Genomic DNA, 21,742 nt, shown 5'->3' on the forward strand with positions numbered 1-21,742 from the left:
TCTAGCTTTCTGCTATTTTTAGAATGCATGAGTCGTTTTCCGTCTGCTAAACGAAGTCTTTTTATATTCCGTTTAGGTAAAGAGCTTGAGTTGTTTAGAATTCGTTTAGTGGTCGTTTATTGGATTTGTGGCACTTGGGGATTGTTTGATCTAACCAAATTGATTTTTAAGACCAAGAGGAATGTTGTTGACTGTTGGTCGGTTGAATGTTGACTGTACCACCAGACCGACCTGTTAAGGAATTTACAATTATAAAATTTGATATCTAGATGTTCGAAATCAATAAAATGTAATAATTTGAAGATAAGGTCTAGAATGTCAACTTTGTACGATTTTCCATGCGAAATGACACAACTGTTTTTTTTTTTTTGCTATCTGACAGCAAAACTTGCAGGCATAAGCATAGCACAACAATTGGTACATGGCAGTTTTGCTTTCACCAAGGAATGTTGGACGATTTTTTCGCTCATCGATAAGAAGTGGTTGTCAGAAAATAAGGAAATACGATAAATTACTCTAATACATTGATATGAAACTGTAAATAGCTAGATTCTGTTCTTAATTTTACTTTTTTGTGTGGATAGCACAACAATTGGTACACCTACCCTACACCCCGTTTTGAATCCATACACCTTGCCGTTACGCTGTGTTTTTGCTCTCTACACCTTGTCAAAATGATCTAGAGCAATCGAGCCACTGCGTGCACGTTACCGAATGACAGATTCTAATATATTTGCGGTGTAATCGGCTGGCCACATCCTGTACAAATTTTACAAACTAGGTGCGCTGAACAACTCAGTATTATATGTGTGCGGTTTCTAGTGTGGAGACGCATTGAACCAATTCGTCGGGATCCACGAAAATATAAGCAAAAAAAAAAAAAAGGAATAGCAAAAGCGGTAAGCGACCCCTTTTACATTTCGTTCCTCTTCGCTTGCCGAAACCTCTACACGGGGTTTGGCTATCTTTTTTTGCGGGGTAGCTGTTTTTTTTTATGCCATTGCATTTTGACTTGTACAGCGAGAAGGAATTTTTATTATTACACAAAGCAAGAATCGTTCGATAATGCAAAAATGCTCGTGTGTACACCCAATAAATTGGATGCAGTACTCTGTGAAGCATGTTTTCCTCAACAAAAAAAATCGATCCGAATGGGCATAGCGAAGCAATATTGGGTATGACGTGAGAAATACATTTTGACTGTTTCATGTGCATGTTCTGACATTTCTACGACCCCCCCCCCTTCGAGAGCCCTGTGCCAATATCTGTGCGAGAAGCAGTTTATTTCATATTTTGCGCTGCTCACTTTCGACCGAGTTTGTGCCACTAAAAGCGCCTTCCCTTTACTCCACAGAGCGAGCAGGCACGGTAAAGGGTGTTTTTTTTGTTGCATCGGCAATGGGCAAACGACAGCGCAGCGACTACCGTGTGGACGGTGGTGCCTCCTCGACCGAATCGAACGACGAAACGCTACTCGCCACCAAAATGAACGGCGGAGAGATGTGCACGCACATACAGAAGTCCATCGACCTGAACACGATACGCAAACAGATCAAAAGCAATGAGGTGTGGTGCAGAAGGACGTGCAGCAAGTGTGCGGACGAGCAGCAGGCGGCCCGCGGCGGCAGTTATGTCAACGAGCCTCTGAAAACGCCGAACGATGTCAACGACGATACCTCGCTGTGGTTCTGCCTCAAATGTGGCACACAGCTGTGCGGCCGGAACAAAAACCAGCACGCTTTGCAGCATTATGCAGTAAGTGTTTCTTTCGTCGTTGTTGCGTACAGTGGCCCACTGTTTGAACTCTTTTAGTACAGTGTGTGTGTATGTGTGGTTGCTTTTTTTTCTTTTTTCTCTCTTTGTTCGCCCGCTAGACGCCGCGTTCCGATATGCACGCCCTTGCAATCAACACCACCACGCTGGATGTGTGGTGCTACACCTGCAGCGTACAGGTCGACCCGTACGCCAAGCCGAAGCTGCTCGATATAGTCGAGTTTGTCAAGCGCGAAATAGCGAAGGTGCGAGCGGCCGCCGCCCACACCGACGTGCAAATACAGAGCGCGACCGAGTCGGTGCGCAACCTGGTGCTGGACGCGCTACAATCAACCACAAACAGCTCGTTCGACGTGCCGGACGCGGCCAAGTTTAACTCCAGCGATCAAACGTACGAGCAGGGCGCGCGCGGCAAGGGGCCCGAGGCGGCCGGAACGGCCGCATCGTCCACCACCCTCGTGCCGCACGCGACCAAAAGCCTCATCGACGCGCTGCCGCGTGTGCGCGGCCTGTCCAACCTCGGCAACACGTGCTTCTTCAACGCGGTCCTGCAGTGTCTCGCCCGCACGCCCTACCTGTCCGACATACTAAAGCAGTCGGCGACCGAGGGCGAGAAGGTGCACATACCGGGCGGGACGATCAAGCTGCCGGATGGGACGGAGATACTAGCGCCCCCGATCGACGGCGTGCTGGACAACTGGCGCAGCCTCACCGAGGCGCTGACCGAGCTGCTGACCGACCTGCAGGCGAACGCGCCCGAAACGCTCTCCCCGAACCGGCTGCTGCAGGAGCTGACCAGCAAGTGGCCCCAGTTCGACGGGGGCGACCAGCACGACTCGCACGAGCTGCTGCGGCACCTGCTCGAGAGCGTGCGCACGGACGACCTGCGGCGCTACCAGTCGCTGATACTGCAAAAGCTCGGGCTGGAGTCGCGCAAGAGTCGGCAGAACACGGACGGCACGCAGCGCGCGCTGGCCAAGTACTACAACGAGCAGATCTCGCAGTGGGTGTTCCGGCCGGAGCAGGTATTCCGCGGCTCGCTCGTGTCGACCCTCACCTGCCAGGATTGCCACCATACCTCGTCGCAGCATGAGTACTTTCTCGACATTTCGCTGCCCGTGTGCGTGGAGAAGCCGCAGCCACCCGTCCGGCGGCGCAGCAGCCCCGAGCCGGACGGGCCGGGCGTGACCGGGGTGTCGGCTGGGGCTAGGGGCACGGCAACGACAGCCACCGGCGGCCACACGGCGCTCTCCAAGGCGCCGAGCAAGAAGGAGCGCGAGCGGGAGAAAAAGGCCAAGCGAATTGCCAAGCATCAGAAGAATCGAATCAACCTGTCCTCGGTGGGAGGCGTGGTGGGGGGCATCGGCACGACAGCCGCGGCGGAGCAGCCGGCCGGCGCCGGCGACGAGAGCGAAGCGATGGCAAACATGGTGCCGCTGACGGAGGATCACTCATTCCAATCGGATTGCGCCAAGGGCAACGACGACGGCTCGTCGGACGAGTCGAGCGAACCGTCCGACGCGGACGTAGAAGACAACGACGTGACGGATGACGCGCTATCGAAGTGCGGTTCCGCGCCGGCGGTCGACCAGAACGGCAATCAGCTGCGCTCGATGCCGGAGAAGTCGGACGATGCGCCCGAGAACAGCAACAAGGAGTCGGACGGGAGCAACATCGTGTGCGAGGTGGGGATCAGCGCTCAGCGGGCGGCCCACATGGTGCGGCAGCTGTCCGGGGGCAATGGCGGCAGCAGCGAAACGGACGAGGAGGCGAGCAGGCAGCGACAGGGCGCGCGGGCCGGCGGTGCGGGCGACGTCGATGCCTGCACCGGCGAGCCGAAGCGCGGCCGGCAGCGCACGTTTAGCCACGCGGACTGGAGCAACACGATCGCGCCACGATACCAATGCGAGGACGGCGAGTACTCGGTACAGTCCTGCTTCAACAACTTCACCGCGGTGGAGCTGATGACCGGCAACAACAAGGTGTGCTGCGAGGCGTGCACGGAGCGCATCAACGGCAAGGGCGGCCCGTCGGTCAACACGAACGCGACCAAGCAGTTTCTCATCTCGCAGCCGCCCGCCGTGCTGATACTGCACCTGAAGCGCTTCCAGGTCGGGCTGCGCAGCGTGTTCAAAAAGCTGAACAAGCTGGTGTCCTTCCCGTTCGTGCTGGACATCGCGCCGTTCTGCGGGTCGAAGGTGAAGCGGGCATCGCACATCCGCCCCGGGCAGAAAAAGATCCTGTACGCGCTGTACGGGCTGGTGGAACACTCCGGCTCGATGCACGGTGGCCACTATGTCGCGTACGTGAAGGTGCGGCCGACCTTCGGCCCGGACGATCCGCGGTGGAAGTTCATTCCGCAGGGCACGAAGGACGAGCTGGACCGCAAGTCCGAGCAGGAGATGGCCAAAGAGCAGGCGATGCGCATGGGGCTGCACGTGCGGGACAGTGACGATTCGTTCAGCTCCTCGCACACGCCCAGCGACAACGACGAGTGCGGCCGCAAGCGGTCCCATCCGCGGGACCGGCAGCCGCAGGACGAGCTGGAAGGTGCGGTCGGGTACGCCCACAAACCACAGGGCCGGCCCGCGGCGGAGGAGGTGGAAACGCCGCCCGGCAAATGGTACTGCGTATCGGACAGCTACGTGCGCGAGGTCACGGAGGAGAGCGTACTGAAGGTCCAGGCCTACCTGCTGTTCTATGAGCGCATATTCTAACTGCTCTCGTCATCCATCCGATATCCGTGATCTTTCTTGCATTTCGTTACCCGCACAGATGCATGTTTACCGCCAGTCTCGTTACTATGTTATTACTCCCTAGGATCTTCTACTCAGTGTAGAAGAAATTTATTTTTATTCTTTTTTTTTTTTTGGTCCGTAGTACACCGACAGCAATCGTGAGCCGTTTACTCAATTTTGATGAGTGGTCAATAATTTATATTTTTTGCCATCCATTTTCATGTTACTATAGCGTCACAATTCCTCCTATAACATTTTTAAATTTGTACGTTTTGCCTGGCCGTGCGGCTTGATGCGGCTAGAATGATGTTGTTAAAACAAAACAAAAAAGTTCAATGACTGTTGTAAAGATAAACTTCAAATCCTCTTCTCGAACAGCGTGTGTATGACATAAAATGTGTGGGTTGGTTACTCTTTGCTTCTCAGCTACTACTTTTGTGCTAAAGAACAATAAACAACAACAACAAAAACTGTAACATGTTAATGATTGCATTACGTACACTTAGGCGTCATCCATCAACTACGTAATGCAAAATGCAGCAATCAAATTCAAAAAGATTCTGATAATCGGATCCTCAGCACGGTTTGCAATGTTCTTACATCACTATCATCAGAAGCGTTTTGCAGCCATCTTCCTGGTCTTCCATAAATATGTTCACCTTTCCAGAAATGATTCTTTGGCTTTAGATGTTGTATCATCAACAAATTGAATATTCTTTTTCACAGTACATGTGATTTTTCATATGTTACGCATGTCTTACAAATTACGAACAACATCGGTAATGTTTGCAGGAGTTTTGGCTGCATTTTCGATGTATTTATTTACTCTATCATAGAGATTGGCATCCTTTTCCGACAGGTTCCTTGGAATTTCCTATTTGGATTTGGACTATCACGAAATGCCTGCCGGCCTACAATCGAGTCCACACTGTGGTCGTCGCAGTAACGGAATGCAACGCTACTGCGACGATCCTCTGTTTAGTTTTTCCGTCCGTAGTTACCAACTTAGACGGTCCAAATGACGGACTATTCGGCTGCCTAAAAAGTAGCGAGATCTTTTTTAGGCCGGCATAACCGCGAAGGTTGTTAAGTCACGAAGAAGAATACTCGTTTATTACCTACAGGGTTTTCCAGGGGTTCTCACACCTGTGGAACACTTCCTTGACTATTTCTTATTGGAAGTGAACTTCATATGTGGGAAATTGGACCCGTTTTGGACAGGTTCTTTGAATATTCCTATTGGAATTGTTGAACAAGGGTGCTGCTGCTCCAATTCCCAATACATTATGATCACGTATGAAAGAGGTATTAGAAAACAAACCGCAGTCAAAACAATGTATGAAAGAGTCAATGCAGTGTCTCACAGTTATGACAAATCTTGGAAACCCTGCATTAGTTATTCGAAAAAATAAAAATTCAAACATTTATGCTGCGTTACGTAACAAAAATTAAATTCCCCTTATTACATATTTGATGGATGACGCCTTAGGGCCTTTGGTAGGGCCTCTGCCACCTTCGCCTCTCTTAAGTGCAGATGGGATGTGTTGGGCAGGCCGGTGGGTTCAATAAGATTATCACTGAACCAAATATAAAAAAAAAAGTACTTTACTCCTACCACTAGCAGCATCTAGCAGCAATTTACTGCCATCCATAGCACCCTTTACTACTAGTTATTATAGCCACATCCCTAGTTTTCGTGTTTTTGCGATATCATCGATCAGTTTGGGATGGTTGTTTGTGGTTGTAAAATAGGAAATTTGCCCGTTTTTTATTATGTTTACCATGCATGTAGTTCTTACACAAATTATTTTATGTTTTTGACGTTCTTAACGTCTTATTTATTTAGCCGCACTTGAATAAATTATTAATTAATTGTGTAATAGTAGTAATTGGAATTGTGTTTAATTTGCTAAGATTTTTTCTATTAATTTCTATTTTTTAATTTTGTTGCATTTTGTGCACCTGCAATTACATCGAATGTCCTGTTTGGCATACAAATGCCCAAGTGTTTCAATATTGTTTGTCTAACTACATCTCAGCTTTCGAAATAGCTTTTTATACTCATTTGCATCGTAAAATTGTATATTTTTTGTATATAACCTTATCAAAATTATTTCAAAATATTTTCTACCAAATTCAGATAAGAATTTCAAACACGTCAAAGTAAGATTTTTTAAAATCCCAGAATCACATTTTTGTAACCGTACTCGTGTGGATACTACAAAATGTCGGTTGTGGTGCTGAAAATTTTACTTTTTTATGATTTTTTAAATAAATGGCCTTAAACAACATTATGATAGCACACGCCTTTATAACTTCTTCTTCTTCTTTGGTTCAACAACCAATCTGTTACTGATTACTCGTAGCAGGATAGTCAGTCCTACGTATGGAGCCACGGTCTCCATTCGGGGCTTGAACTCATGACGGGCATGTTGTTAAGTCGTACGAGTTGACGACTGTACCACGAGGCGGCTCGTTTGTATTATTGCCTGATGCAAAAAAATAAAAAAATAGGTATGCGGATATATAAACTAGCTATGGTTATGTTTACCTTTTTATAAATCCTGCTTTTGAAAATCTTTGAAAAGCGACTTGAGATTCTTGAAAAAAATCTAACAAAAAATTGCCAACAAAAGGAGGTCAAGTACAACTTGACCGGGTTTATGTAGTGATTGAGTGAAAGTAAACGTGAAATATCGCCTACTTTTGTTTCACAAGTAGGGAAATTTCTAAGGAAATTGTCACAAAATGTAAGTAAAAAAATGCTTTAGGCCTGTTTTGCAAGCCAGTGCAAGGAAGATTTGTAAGGAAAATGTAGTGAAAAAAATGTCACCAATGTTCTATCGCCTTCCCCACGCGATACGGGAAGCAAAACGGATAAAACAAAACAATTCTCAGTCTCACTCGTGCCATGTCCTATGAAAGCGTTCTGTTAGCCCCAAGGAGGATTGCAGAGGGGTTGTGCCAACTGTGCTAGAAACAGACATCAAAAGACAGTAGTTGACTTCACTGCCATTTTCACGACTGCATTATAAAGTCTCGAGACAGGCCAATTGAGAAACAAAAGCGATATGGCAGAGAAAATAGAATAAGCCGCTGAACAATGCAAGGGTTGCGAGCGTCCCAGCCCAACAGTCTTCCCTTATTTTACCCATTCGTGCGGTTTTCGCTCGTCAACGGTACGACGACGACGACGGATGCGAGTAAACCCCGCCGATCGTTTCGTTTGGCAGCAACTGTTCCTTCAACTGCTCACTAAACGTTTCACATGCAGAACAATTGAGCAGTTAGCTATGAACAACAACACTATGTTTTCGTACTATGTTCAACACACCATCAAACGTCCCAAGCTTGACAAGTATTTCGATAGTCTTTTTGGCCTTAGACCAATTTGGTGTTTATGGCAAACAGCAATCAAAATATGCTAGTTCTTGTACAACATATATATGTACGAATTGAGAGTAAGACGAAAACAGAAGTATAATAACAAATAATAATAGAACAAAAATATAAGCTAATAACAAGAACTTCATGGATATATAATAAGTATATATATATAATATATATACATATATATATATATATATATATATATATATATATATATATATATATATATATATATATATATATATATATATATATATATATATATTATATATATATATATATATATATATATATATTTTATTTTTTATGTATGTGTATTTATTTGTTTATTGATATATTTCTTTATTATATACCATTATATACAATAATTGTGTTTCAGGCTTTCAAAGAACAATTATTTAAGGCTTTTCCAATTTCAGTAAATAATGTATTCCATCTGGTTACGGGTGGCACATCGTGCTTTGGAATCCAATACCAATTTCCAATGGCCTCTCCAAAACCTTGGAGTCCACTTCCCATCACATAGAGTTAACTTCCGATAGGAAAGAGTTCCAAAGTTAAAAGAACCCCTGAATAACTCAGTAACTATAAGCTCTTTCCCTACAGCTGGTCACTACGTACTCCTTATGTACATCCACCCCCTTGCCCCAGGATATGCCCCTTCCTGAAGAGTTTGGTTGGGTATTCTGGTTTTGATTCGCTGCAGGACTCTAAATTATCAACGAGGTTTTCGGAGAGATCCTGTAGGACCCCCTCTCCCAGAAGAACAACACCATAACGAACAGCCCGCAACATGAGAACATGGGAGCATGGAAACTGCTGCTTGGGTTTGAGGCTAAGGATAACGCCAACGTAATGTAAACGGGTTAAGCTTTAATTTCAACTAAACGTCAGCCACAACGTCAGTCGACATCGTTACTCAAACCATGAATGTTGTTCGCTGTGTTTGAAGCTATCCGTACGCGATACATCATACCACAGAAAGTTCGTTTTTCGTTATCATTGTAAGTTATGTATATTCAATCAAGTGAATGCGTAGTTCCAGTGTTTTGGGCCACTTTCGTTCGGCTATTAGAGTACCTCAACCGTGTAAGATGATAACGTTATTTACACGGCTATCAATCTCAATCAATCGAACTACACTCAAATCTCTACTTCATATTCACATCATGAATTACTGCAGCATCGCACAGATTTTGTGTGTTTAAAATATGAAGTGAGTGCATTTAAATTGAACGTTGTACTGTTTCTATTAAGCAAAGATAGGCAGGCTGTACTAGATTACAAAAGTGCAATACTAACGGGCCAATAACCATAACGCAATTTTTGTGCTAAAAAAATGAATGATGAAGGGTTTTTTCTCTCGTGAATTTCAGATCCTCAAATGAGACCTAGTATATATAGAGACATACAAAACGCCTGAAGTGGATGTATAAAAAGTGTGGACAGAAGCTCCATTCAGTATCCTGGAGTGTGTGAATAAGTGAAACTTTTTTTTCGATAGCGCAAGTGGGACTAAATGTGAATTGTCTAAATCTTCTGAAATTAAAAAAATGGGTAATACACTTCGAGACACATCATCGAGGAAGCAATGGTGTTGAAACGTAAGTTTTTATTTTAATTACCACGTACATTTCGAACTACATATACTATTCTAGACAATCAGTCTTAAGTAAGCATCTCGAACGGTAGGCGATGAATTGAACGACAAAATATTCGTTTCATGCCAGACATTTCTGAAAGTTAGCGTTGGCTATAGCATGATATATATTTGCATGATAGCTATCAAGAAAACAACAAGATGAGAGGTTAACAGGGTGATTGTGATTGAAATGTTCGTAAGAAGTATAAACAATATTACAAATTGTACAATCTCTTGCTAAAGAAATCAGGCAGATGAATCGAAACCAAACATTCAAAGTTACTGTGGATGTGGAAGCTTCTACTATTTCTTCGATAAAAACGCGGAACTTTTCTCTTTCCGTACTGAAAGGCATGATTTTTCTTTTGAGATTCTATCTCGTGTATCAGCGTTAATATATTCCCAAAGAGATTATGTTATAACAACAGAGTAAATAATGAAAAGATTTGTATCCAATCTCAGTTCTGGGTCGAATCTTAACATTTACCTGCAGGATTCAGCTAATAAAAAAAATTTACTCAGTACGTACATCTCTAGTTAGGACCATATCGACGTTGATCAGTGCGCACAGTTATTTCGAATTTTTGGCTACTGTTACTGTAAGCACGCAAGTAGCGCGTCTAAACTTTTGCAGTGCTTTGCGTTACCCTTTGAGTATGTGCGGGTGGAAGCAGAGACTACCGGATCGGCAATTTCAGATTACCAAAACGGATACTCAACAGACTAGAAATGTGGTGTATATAAGCTGATACACTTCTGACACGTTCCTTACACTGAATGTTCAATCTATATATATATTAGCGGAACTGCAGTAGCTGTTTGATACGATTATGCCGCTCTCTTTTTTCTCACTAAAACTGATCAGCTAATGTGTGTGATTGTCAATTGAGTTTCCTTGTTTTTTAACTGTTCTGTCTCCTAATGTGGCACTATAATGCACACCAAATACCTTCTATGTACAGAACGTATAATCGTTATGTGTTTGCTGTTCACCACAGCTCTCTTTGTCGTTTCCAAATAATGACCAGGACTGTAAACATTCTTTAAAGACAGTAGGGTACTTTATAATCACTCAGGTGATAGTTTATATTTCATGATCAGAGCATAAGACTATGGAGTTGAATTAGGTTGGTGAAATCTCTCTAAAGTGAATCTTCAAGGGGCGTTGAGCTTAGAGATATATTCATGATGATAAAAACTAACTATAAAGTATCCAAGAATCCACGAGAAAAACATGAAATCCTTTGACCAATATTTTTGTTAGCCCACCTATAAATTATTCTTCGAGAATTTTGGCTGCCAAATCGCAAATGCAGCTTGAGAGATATTCGCCTTTGAAAAACATTCATCTTAGAGAGACAAAACATGAATGGAATATGACGGGACCGTCAAAATGTACATCTTAAAGAAATAATTCATCTTGAAGAGCCTATATCTTAGAGAGATTTTACTGTATTTTTTTATATAGTTATGGTACTGCCTCGGCTGAATCTTTGATCAGGATGCGTCTTTGAGTCCAGGACAATTTAATTTCGCTGAGGTTGCAATCAGTCCATAATATTTAAATAATCAATCAAAGACAAACCATGGACCATAATTGGAAATGTGGTGGAAAACAGATAAATTATCTATATACTCTATGAGAGAAAAAAGGATGAGTCATTAACAAGGAATTGGATTAGTTCCTGCAACAAAATAGGAACTTGGTAATGTTCATGGGTTGTAAAATGGTTCATTAAAAACATACAGGAATTCGTTACGATTTTTTCCCAGACGTAATAGAGCTGGTCGGAGCCACCTAAACCCTTAACATAAACAGCTCCGGGCGGTACCTACGACTCCGCACGGCTCCAAACAAACCCCGACGACTCTGGCTGCCAACTAGCGGCTTCAATCGGCTAGAAAGTCTTTGACGGTTCCGACAGCCTCAACAACTCCTGACGGCTCTCATGGAACCGAATATATGATGAGCGGAATCGTGGGTTTGACTCAGTTGGAGTAACAATGCGCGGAAGCGAGAACCCATAACTATTTCCGATCTAACGTATTCTGTTTCAAAATGGATACAGGAGATATCGATGAGCCATAATTATAATCAATATTATCGTTAGGTTATGTTTAAATTTCTTGTTATCTACAAATGTTCAATTTCGTAATTTATATTTTACGTTTCTTTCCCGTACAGCTAATACCATTACAAAATATATAGGATGTCCTAATCAAAATCGATGCTCAACGGTTCATTGATCGACTGTACATCTATAGAACCTTTTTTCCACATGACTGAATTAACTCTCCTCACATGCTTGGCCTTTGCCTTTGCCAAGAGTAGTCAGGATTCATTGAATTTTCCGATCGATAGACTATTAATAAATATAGACGTATCGACAAAATACCACACCAGAAATAAGAGCTAACTTTTATGTAAGTAACATCAAAGCCCCTGCTTTGCAAGTAAAATTTACTTTTTTGTTATTATTAGTTGTTAGTTATTATAAAATTATCATGAACAAATGTACTCTAATATGTAGCAAGTCTAGTAATTAAAATGATGTATATGTTTGCAAATCTTGTATATGTGTGTATATAAGTGTGTATCAAATATTCTGTTTATATATTTTTTACTTTATGTACTTCCAATGTTTTACTTATTACATCCAGAAAGCGTGTTGCTGCGTTGGACTCGATTTCATACCAAATTTGCCACTACCCGTTGTTCTGTTCGATGGCCGTGTTTATTTGTTTATTGTTTATTAATTGAATGTGCTGTGGTCGTTTTCATGTGACATTATTATTTTCCATCGAGTCAATCTCGTGGGCAACCTATGGTGTCAACTTTAGGGGGGGCTGATCAAAAGAGTCGTGCTCAGCTGACAATGTGGTAAGAGAAGGTGATCTGCTCGTAACTGCACGGGGGGATGAGGAATTTACAAAAGCGTATCCTCGCGCCTTCATCGGTTTTGCTCTTGTGGTTTCGATTTTTATTCTTGTTTGCGTTATTTACGAATTAATTGTGAAGGGGTTTTTTTTTTTCAAACATGAAATCAGTATCATCCAATCCCAGCAATATTAAAATAAATGTTCCTCCAAACAAACACCTATCCAAAAACTGTGCAAACATTGTTCTATTTAAATGTAGTGGAGAAGTTTTCTATTATTAAAGTACCATTTGCAATGTTAGCTTTACAGAGAGTTCTATTAGGTACTTATCCGCGAGCTAGACTGCGTGTTTCATATTGCGAATTGCCAATTATAAAAAAAAAAACTATATTTTACAAAGCTTTGGCTTTTGTATCTTTTTTTTTTATATAGTTATCTTATTTTGTATGCCCTTTATTATGCACCGCGCAACCGCGATTGCAAACACCATTTTGACAACGATTGTGACAATTGCAGTTGCGCTCAATTTGGGCACAATGATTTTGCAATTCTTTGGAATTGAAAAGTTTTGGGTAAAAACTATTTTTTATAAAAACTATTAAAATGCTTTTTTCTGAAACTTTCTTTTTGTCATTCTCCTATTACTGGTATATAAAAATGTGTCATCTTTTTCACCCCATGGTTGCCAAATGTTACTTTCCTTTGCGTATGTAATTGATGGATGATCCTTTAGTAATCCCAGAAAAATGTATTTAGAAATATGGTTTGTTTTGTTTCTGCTCAACATTGAACTGTTTCATTATCATGTTTATTTGAAATTTATTTTACGATTTTTCTATACAATTCTCAGCAGGTTACCAACAAGATTAACTAAAGTGGCGGTGAATGATGAGTAATGCAAGCGAAGTTCCTTGGGAGTTTCTGCAACTGACAGCATTGACGAATATATCCTTCTATAATGTGTCTCATGGTTCGGTGGAATTCAGCATAAACTGTGGTTCAGTTGTACCGAATTTTTCCAATTACATAGTTTCGCTTCCAAATGACAAGGCTGGCCTGCTGACCTTCTTGTTACTATTCTCGTTTACTACTGTGTTTGGTAACTCACTAGTTATATTAGCTGTTATTCGTGAGCGGTATCTTCATACGGCTACCAATTACTTTGTTACCAGCCTGGCAGTGGCGGACTGTTTAGTAGGATTAGTAGTGATGCCCTTTTCTGCATTGTACGAGGTACTACAAAATACTTGGTTCTTCGGCACGGACTGGTGTGACATATGGCGATCGCTTGACGTTCTGTTTAGCACTGCATCAATTCTGAACCTGTGCGTCATTTCGCTCGACAGATACTGGGCAATCACGGATTCATTTTCCTATCCAATGAAAATGACGCGCCAAAAAGCGGTAGTACTGATAGCAGCAGTTTGGATCTGTTCTAGCGCGATCAGTTTCCCGGCGATTTTGTGGTGGAGAGCAGTTCGCGAGACAGATATGCTACCGTTTAAATGCACATTCACTGAGCACCTTGGTTACCTTGTATTTTCATCCATTATTTCGTTTTACCTACCATTAATAGTTATGGTATTTACATACTGCCGAATCTATAGAGCGGCCGCCGTTCAAACACGCTCACTAAAACTTGGCACTAAACAAGTCTTAATGGCATCTGGTGAACTTCAGCTCACGTTACGAATACATCGTGGTGGAACCACTCGTGAGCGACTAAATCATCCGCGGTTGGCTGCTTCCGATCACTACCAGCAGTTCCAACATCTGGATCAATTGCAACCTAATACTCAGCCGTCGTTGTCAACTCAGCATCAATTTCCGCTCAAAAAACTTCATCAGCTGCAGACAACTAACTCTACCCCAGACGATCCCGATGAAGAACCGTTATCAGCCCTAGAGAACAACGGTATCGGAGGGCGACATCGCGTTCATATGGGAAAACATTTTTCACTGTCCCGGAAGCTTACAAAATTTGCCAAAGAAAAGAAAGCTGCCAAAACTCTAGGAATTGTAATGGGAGTTTTTATCATCTGTTGGATGCCATTTTTTGTCGTAAATTTGTTATCTGGCTTTTGTATGGACTGCATTGCTCACGAAGAAATAGTATCAGCAGTAGTAACCTGGTTAGGCTGGATCAACTCAGGCATGAATCCAGTTATCTATGCCTGCTGGAGTCGGGATTTTCGAAGGTAAGTATGCTATAATAGTTTAAAACTAATTTACACCTATTTAAAATTGATGTCCAAGATCTTAATTGAGGCCAGTTATCCAACAAAACAATGCCAACGTTCAACAAATACCAATAATGACTGAACTGTTTTAACATGTATTTATATTGTTGGACTTCTATTTTTATTATTGGGGGTTCCTTTTTTCAGGGCTTTTCTGCGTATTTTGTGTGTTTGCTGCCCACGAAAATTAAGACTCAAGTACCAACCGACAAGGCGTTCGATAGCATCACAGGTAAATAAAAAAATACATATTTCACAGATCACTCAAGATTGAAAAAGGCATGATGAAGATAGGTTGAACTGAAACTATCAATAACTGGCGATTTCTTCAAAACAAGAACAAGAACAAGAAGAACATTGGTTCTAGTTGCAGTCGTTTTATAGTCGCAACTAGCTTATCTACCATAAGAAAATTTGTGCTCTAGACTATCTTTTTGGGGACAAAACGATTTTTGTAAGGGGTTTTGAGCGAAAGCGGAAATCTATCTCGAGGCCCCAAAATGTAAGCGATATTCTGAGAGCCTAGTGCTCAACAAACAGCACAGTCTTTGTCCGTATGGCGTATTTCCGGTCTGAGCTGATGCACTTCCCTACCAGCATTAAACGGCTTTGAAGGCATTCAGAAGGCATTTAAGGCCTTAGTCGCCTTAGAAGGCGAATAAAGATTTCAACCGAAACTTTCACGGCTGAAACGGGATCTCTTCGAAATCTTTCAACTTTTTGATTCAACGAGAACAGATAACTTGCCGCCATCTTAGCTTGTTTATATACTGGTTTTGCACCCTCACTAATGTAACTGCCAACTAGAGTAGTGACAACGCTTTTAGTTCCGAACCGAGAAAGCGTGTGTTCAAATCCTAATTTTTATTATCTTTTTTCTGTGTTTATTTCTTTTTAAATTAATATTTTCTTGCTATAATTAGAACAAATCAAATTTATGTTAAGCGAAATTTTAAAAACACCTTTTTAAAAAACATAATAATGACTATGTTTACCCTTCATAATCAGGATGGGAGAAAAATGTATCTCATTTCTCCTTTTACTAGAGTTATCGAAATAAGTTTGATATATTAATACCTTTCAACGGGTTGGTCTTTAACAACCGAATAATGCAGACCATATTTAATAGAGTGAAATAGCTCAGAGCTTAACGCAAGAGAACATAACATGTGAATCGTGCTATCGAATCTCACGCACATATCTGGGAACACTACAACAGCGCAGTGCCGAAGACGCTTGTAAGGTTTTCTTTTGACAGTTGCAATTTCAAATTTCAAATTAAAAGCGAAATTTTTCCAATGACATATTTCAAAGGCATTTAATTACTGCTAAATGCACTGCTGATCGCCTTCAATTCGCCGGCGATTATAAGGCGATTAGAAGGCATTTAACGGAAATTTGCGGGTAGGGTTGAGACACATATTCTACACAGAATGCCATTTCCCATACAAAATGGGGAAATTTGGTGTACATTCTGTCTCCATATTGGTGGCCTGAGCAGATGAGGGACAAGATAACTCAATTGATGACTATCATTTAGTTGAGTATGAAATCATTTATAGTGAGAGTTAAAAAAATGCTAATTCGTATCGAGCGGGCAGCTGCCATAATTTGCTAATGTAGGTAGATTGAACGTTTTGTGTAAGGAAAGAGTCACAAGTGCATCATTCAGTTTTGAGCAAAAAGGCTCTCTTGAGCCCCACTAACTATAAGCGATATTGTGAGAGCCTGGTGCTCAACAACCATCACAGTCTTTGTCCGTATGGTGAGTTTCCGGTCTGAGCCTCTTGTCGGCTATGTAACGGAAGGGTGTCAAATTCTTATTTAACTATCACACACTTCAGTTCTTCTTGGAATGTTTCGTTCCAGTAGCAGTATCATTGAAATATATGTGGATATATGTATCGCGAATATACGCTAGAAACAGGGGCACATTTGGCTGCTATTAACAATAATTGTATATCTTCACAACACATTTAAACGCTTTCACTTTTTATGAACACAAAAGATCCTGGTGCATTGTTTAAATATTTCACAAACTTACTATAGAATGACTCCAACCCGCGAGGCATCAGATTTGCAAATTCGTGATAACGAATAGATCTATTCTTCCTCTTGATGTGTGCTTTACACGTGAACTTCCTTTTGAATTGAAACGATAATTGCCTAACACTTTAAAACTTGTCTTGAAACACAGCACCGGCGCGCCGGACTTAGATCGAAATACGCGCAATTACTCACCGCGAACCATCGAACTGGACAGGCGGTTTTGTCTGGAGCGGGAAGCGACTCTGTGCGCTGATCGATGCGCGTGTATGTAAGCAAGACACCGTGTTCAAGGTGTATGGATATTAGGAGGTGAAGTGCTTCAGAGCAAATTGACATTTCACGACTTGACATAACAATACTGCTACTCCGGTATTAAAATTCGGAAGGGCTGGAGGGGGGTATAGAAAATTGTATGCGATTTGACATAACAATACTCAACGATGGCGCCCGGCAAACGCGCTAATAATTCACCTTCTAAATAAACACACCTTGGTGTGGGACACTTTTGTAACGCCAGTGTCACGTCGGTTTGTCGGTGGTTCTACTGTAATACGGACGTCACACGAAGCGTAAACTCAAAAAGTTTACGCTTGATTTGTATGGGAGAGCGTAAACTTCTTGTCAAAAGATTATAGGGTTGTATGGCTGAAATTTAGTTTACGCCAAAGTTTACGCTTCGTGTGACGTCCGTATAAGGCCGAAAATACACGGACAGGAATTTCGCGGCCGCGGAATTCCGCTTGCTGAAAAATGTATGGATATGACAGTTCGAGAAAGTTGCCATTGACACTTTTTATATGGGTTTGACAGCAGGCGGAATTCCGCGGCCGCGAAATTGCGGTTCGTGTATTTTCGGCCTTAGGCCCGTGTATTTTCGGCCTAATAACGTTGAAAGAAAATACAGTAAAATACTCGGGGAAAGTGTTATGCGACACTCGAGTTACGCGAATTTTTAATTTTGCGCTATCATGGGAATATCGCATTATTCTGTAATGCTATCTTTCGTTATAGAATTATATTTTCCATGCGCCTAAAATGATTGTGCACTACTTAATATAACATTATCAATCCATATATTTTTTCCAGAGATTGGCTTCGAGACGATGCTACTCCACCTGCTCGCTTCATGGGATACAGCAAGTGCGGCAAAACTCATGCGAACAGACGCATATTTAGTTTTCACCAATACGATAGGATGACCATACGAGCCTTCTATCAGTTTCTTATGTTTCTCAGTTCAGTTTCTAAGCTGTGTTCTTATGAGTGACTTAAAATCTCTATTTGCCGTTGATTGCTGGAAAGAACTGAAGACTCAGACTGGAAGCCCTTCGATTTTTTCAACAATACGTACAAAACTAGTGTAAAAAAAAATAATGCCCAAGAAAGAGATTCCAAGTCCATCGCAACAAAGTACTTTTATCGCCATTGTGTCAGTGCTATCAGTAGGTTGTGTAGTTGTAAGTTTCGTTTTTGTCAAAATAGAGCACGAATATATAATAAAGCCTGTAACCAAACAATACTTTAAAAGTAGTTTTTCTCATGAAATAATCATTTATAATGTACGTTATTCAACAATGTCATTTGTTTACTTGTTGTTGGTACCTTTTTAATTAAGATTTGGTCTAGTATGGGGACCAAGCGCATCAAATCATTCAAATGACTCCTACAAGGGGTTCAAAAGACTCAAATGTTGCTATAAAAGTGATCCTCAATAACTCCGTTTAGCAGAAGATATAAGACTGGAGCATTTCAAAAACATAAAAAATAGCTGGTGTCGTCATCGATTTCTGGGTAGCAAGCTTTCAGCTTCGCTTTCAACACTTTCATCTTCTCTTTTTACTGATGGACGAATTTGCATTGAAGTTGTAGCGACCAGAGCGCCATCTGGTGCGCACACCTAGAACTACCGACCAAAATGTTTAACGGACTAGTTAGGCAGGGACTGCACACAAAGCTAGAGCAGGACAAACAGTGGAGCATGCTGCACCGCAGCTATAAAAACGGTGGCTCCATACACGCTCTCTCTCGTCCTAAACGTTTCGACACCGACACGCGCGTATCCGTCCGGCTTAACCAATACATTTCTCTTCTCCGGCAACTCTCGAACGAACAACACTAATTTTCGCGTCTCTCCCGAACTCACCGTTCCGCGGCTTAAAAGAAAAAGGAATAAATCGAATTCTACCAAAACGTAGTGCGCAAAGCGTGTTGCGTATCTTTTAAAAAAATTAGGGACCACATTTGTGGCGCCCCTAAAAAGTTATGCATCGCTAGACCTAGAACAGCGGTGCGATTCTTTTAAATACTAAATCAACAGTTCAGAAGTAAATGAGGTCATTGGTTGATTGGATTAAGTTATGATTATGGGTCGATTATGATGAAATCCGTAAATTTAATTGACAATATAACCATTTAAATTAATTTGTAATTTCGAAGAGGATGGAAAACACAATACAAGTATAGGATAGAAAACAATCATGAGTAAAAAGTGGCATCATCGAGTAAGCAAGTCGTCAGTAGTAGTGTGAGCCTCGATTGCTTTTTTTTTTTGTTTTATTTTTAAACAATTTGTCGTATTTCAACCCGTTTGCCATTCTGCCCAAGCGCCACAGATTAAACTTAAACGACTGTAAAATGAAATACCCGTAAAAAAAACGAAAGCTCATGGGAAAATCAATACATGGGTATCAACACTAACGACCAATATTCAAATCATATTTGCTTCAGCGTTGATAGTTCACATTGGATTATTTAAGCAATCGTATCGCCGTTTTAGCGATGGATAACTACAATGTGAAACTATACAACAGTACAGGGGGAATGAGAAAAGCTCTCAAAGCGAAGAAAGCTCTACTCTGTAGCTATCCCACCAACAGATTGTGCCATCAGCTTTTTTGCTATTTTTAGAATGCATCAGTCGTTTGCCGTCACATCACTAGCATCACTTGCGGGAATCCAGTAGCTCAGTTTCGAATGGTTCGAGAGGGTAAACACACGGTTGAGATTCCTTTCCCAAGCGCCACAGATTAAGCCTTAAACGACTGGAAAATGAAATGTCAATAGAAAAAAAATATTAAAGCTCCATAGCCTCACTGATATGCTCAATAAATGGCGTATTATAACTCATCATTATATTGCTGTCCTTTTCTTGCAATGTGTTTCGACAAGTTTCATCTAATCATTACCTATATAGCCTTCTAACATTCCGAGCAAAAACCTACATGAATGGTTGTTTGGTCAGATACGTGGGTATCGACACCAACGACCATTACTCAAATCTCACTTGCTTCAGTGCTGGTGGTTTCCGTTGGAATTTAGTATTTAAACAATCGTATCGCCGTTCTAGTTCTAGCGATGCATAACTTCAATGCGAAACCATACAACAGTACAGAGAGAATTCCACTCTGCACTGGTTAGGTATCCCACAAACAGATGGCACCACCAGCTTTTTGCTTTTTTTTAGAATACATGAGTCGTTCACCGTGTGCTAAACCAAGTTTTTTATATTCCGTTTAGGCAGAGAGTGGTCGTTTAGTCGATTTGTGGCACTTGGGTTTAGTCATTTTATCGAGAGCTTGAGTCGTTTAAACCGCGTAGTCGTTTAGTTCAATTGTGACGCTTGGGCTGTTATTTAAGCTTTATTTTCGTCTTAAGCCCGGTCGATTCTAACCCGGTTTTGATGGTTTTGACAGTTTTCCAAGTGTCACAAATCCACTAAATGACCACTAAACGGGTTCGAAACGGCTAAACGGCAGTCGCCTTCGATATGTAACCGTTCTAATAGACATAGAGCGTCAAAAAAGTAGCTCAGTTTCGCAAACAGAGCTATTTGCCTCGCGCGATGTCTCTCCATCATCCGAAACACTTGAAATATCCAGTTTGTTAACGAGCTAGATTAATGCAAAACTCAGCAGATTAATGCAAAAATGAGCTACTTTCATCTACGCGGTATGAAATTTATCAACGCAACTCATCGAAGACGAGCGCAATATGTTTTCACTCTATGTCTATTTGAATGGTAACGGTTTTTTTAGATTTGAGATCGCTGTTCCAGTCATTTAACCCCTATATGTGATGCTTGGGGTTTCTGCTGAGGTTGTCCAGTGCTGCCCCTAAGCTCAGCACACGGCATTGTTTGTGCAGGGTTGTATTGAATGGTGTTGGAATCACTATCATTCATGATATGAAAAAATATGCGACCACTTTTTTGCATTGTCATCTTTCTTTCCCCCTTTTTAATGCGTAAATTTCCTTTCAGCTTGGTTCGTGTAAAAATTATTGTTTAGAAACTCCATTGACATTTGGCTCGAGCAGGCTTGTCAAACTCTTGGTTCGATGGCTCATCTATTATCCAGAAAAGACCATTTTTGCAGAGCTCCACCATAAAACATGAACACAGTGTGGCCAGATTTTTATGGTGGTTTTCGGTAGGAGCGACAAATTTTGATCGGTAGTTTTCGGTAGGAGTTTCAATTTATATTCCGGTAGGTCCAATTTCATCGCATCTCTTGAAATTACGGGCCTGAGTAATCAATGCTGAACTTCTAGTTATGGTCGCTAGTGATTTCCATATTTCATATGGAGTTTACTGCAGTAAAACATTTGGGAAATGGTTTTATGTCAATGAAAAATTTCACTTTTAATTTGAAATTTGAAATTGCAACTGTCAACAGAAAACCAACTTTTCCGAACTGTCATATCCATACATTTTTCAGCAAGCGGAATTCCCCGGCCGCAAAATTCCGGTCCGTGTATTTTTGGCCTTAGAGTTATCGAATTTTGTTTGATATAGTAACACCTTAACCATAGAGTTGGCAACCAGATTTACACACGTAAGTTAGCAACCGGCATACCCGCCCAAATAGCCAGCTCGTACTTTATAGCTGATTTAGAGCTGTTTAACGAAAAATCGTTCCGATGTCGTACTTTGTGGCTGATTAAGAGACAGACGGTACTTTGCGGAACTATGGAGCTTTTTAACATGCACATGGTACTCTTTGGAACTTTGCGGCTGATTTGCACTATGTGTA

General features: G+C 41.7%; 2 protein-coding genes across 6 annotated transcripts; both read left to right on the forward strand.

The window, feature by feature from the left end:
* Nucleotides 1–707: 707 nt before the first annotated feature.
* On the forward strand, nt 708–4,829 carry LOC121591707 (ubiquitin carboxyl-terminal hydrolase 45). 2 transcript variants are annotated; one of them, XM_041912555.1, is made up of 3 exons: nt 708–781; nt 1,355–1,755; nt 1,875–4,829. In XM_041912555.1, the coding sequence occupies exons 2-3, from the start codon at nt 1,399–1,401 to the stop codon at nt 4,488–4,490; spliced, it is 2,973 nt and encodes a 990-aa protein (XP_041768489.1). In that variant the 5' UTR covers nt 708–781; nt 1,355–1,398; the 3' UTR covers nt 4,491–4,829. The 2 variants fall into 2 exon arrangements, with proteins under 2 accessions (XP_041768489.1, XP_041768481.1); XM_041912547.1 differs by having other exon boundaries at nt 718–899.
* A 3,469-nt stretch (nt 4,830–8,298) lies between these two features.
* On the forward strand, nt 8,299–18,203 carry LOC121591743 (dopamine receptor 2-like). Of its 4 annotated transcripts, none has more exons than XM_041912641.1 (6): nt 8,299–8,905; nt 9,278–9,505; nt 11,729–11,967; nt 13,274–14,621; nt 14,811–14,895; nt 17,799–18,203. In XM_041912641.1, exons 4-6 carry the CDS (start codon nt 13,309–13,311, stop codon nt 17,886–17,888), a joined length of 1,488 nt encoding a protein of 495 aa, XP_041768575.1. In that variant the 5' UTR covers nt 8,299–8,905; nt 9,278–9,505; nt 11,729–11,967; nt 13,274–13,308; the 3' UTR covers nt 17,889–18,203. The 4 variants fall into 4 exon arrangements, with proteins under 4 accessions (XP_041768575.1, XP_041768585.1, XP_041768566.1 ...); XM_041912651.1 differs by having other exon boundaries at nt 13,277–14,621; XM_041912632.1 differs by having other exon boundaries at nt 11,729–14,621.
* The last annotated feature ends 3,539 nt before the right edge of the window (nt 18,204–21,742 follow it).

This window comes from Anopheles merus, chromosome X (assembly GCF_017562075.2).
Source record: "Anopheles merus strain MAF chromosome X, AmerM5.1, whole genome shotgun sequence".
NCBI classification, from domain to species: Eukaryota; Metazoa; Arthropoda; class Insecta; order Diptera; family Culicidae; genus Anopheles; species Anopheles merus.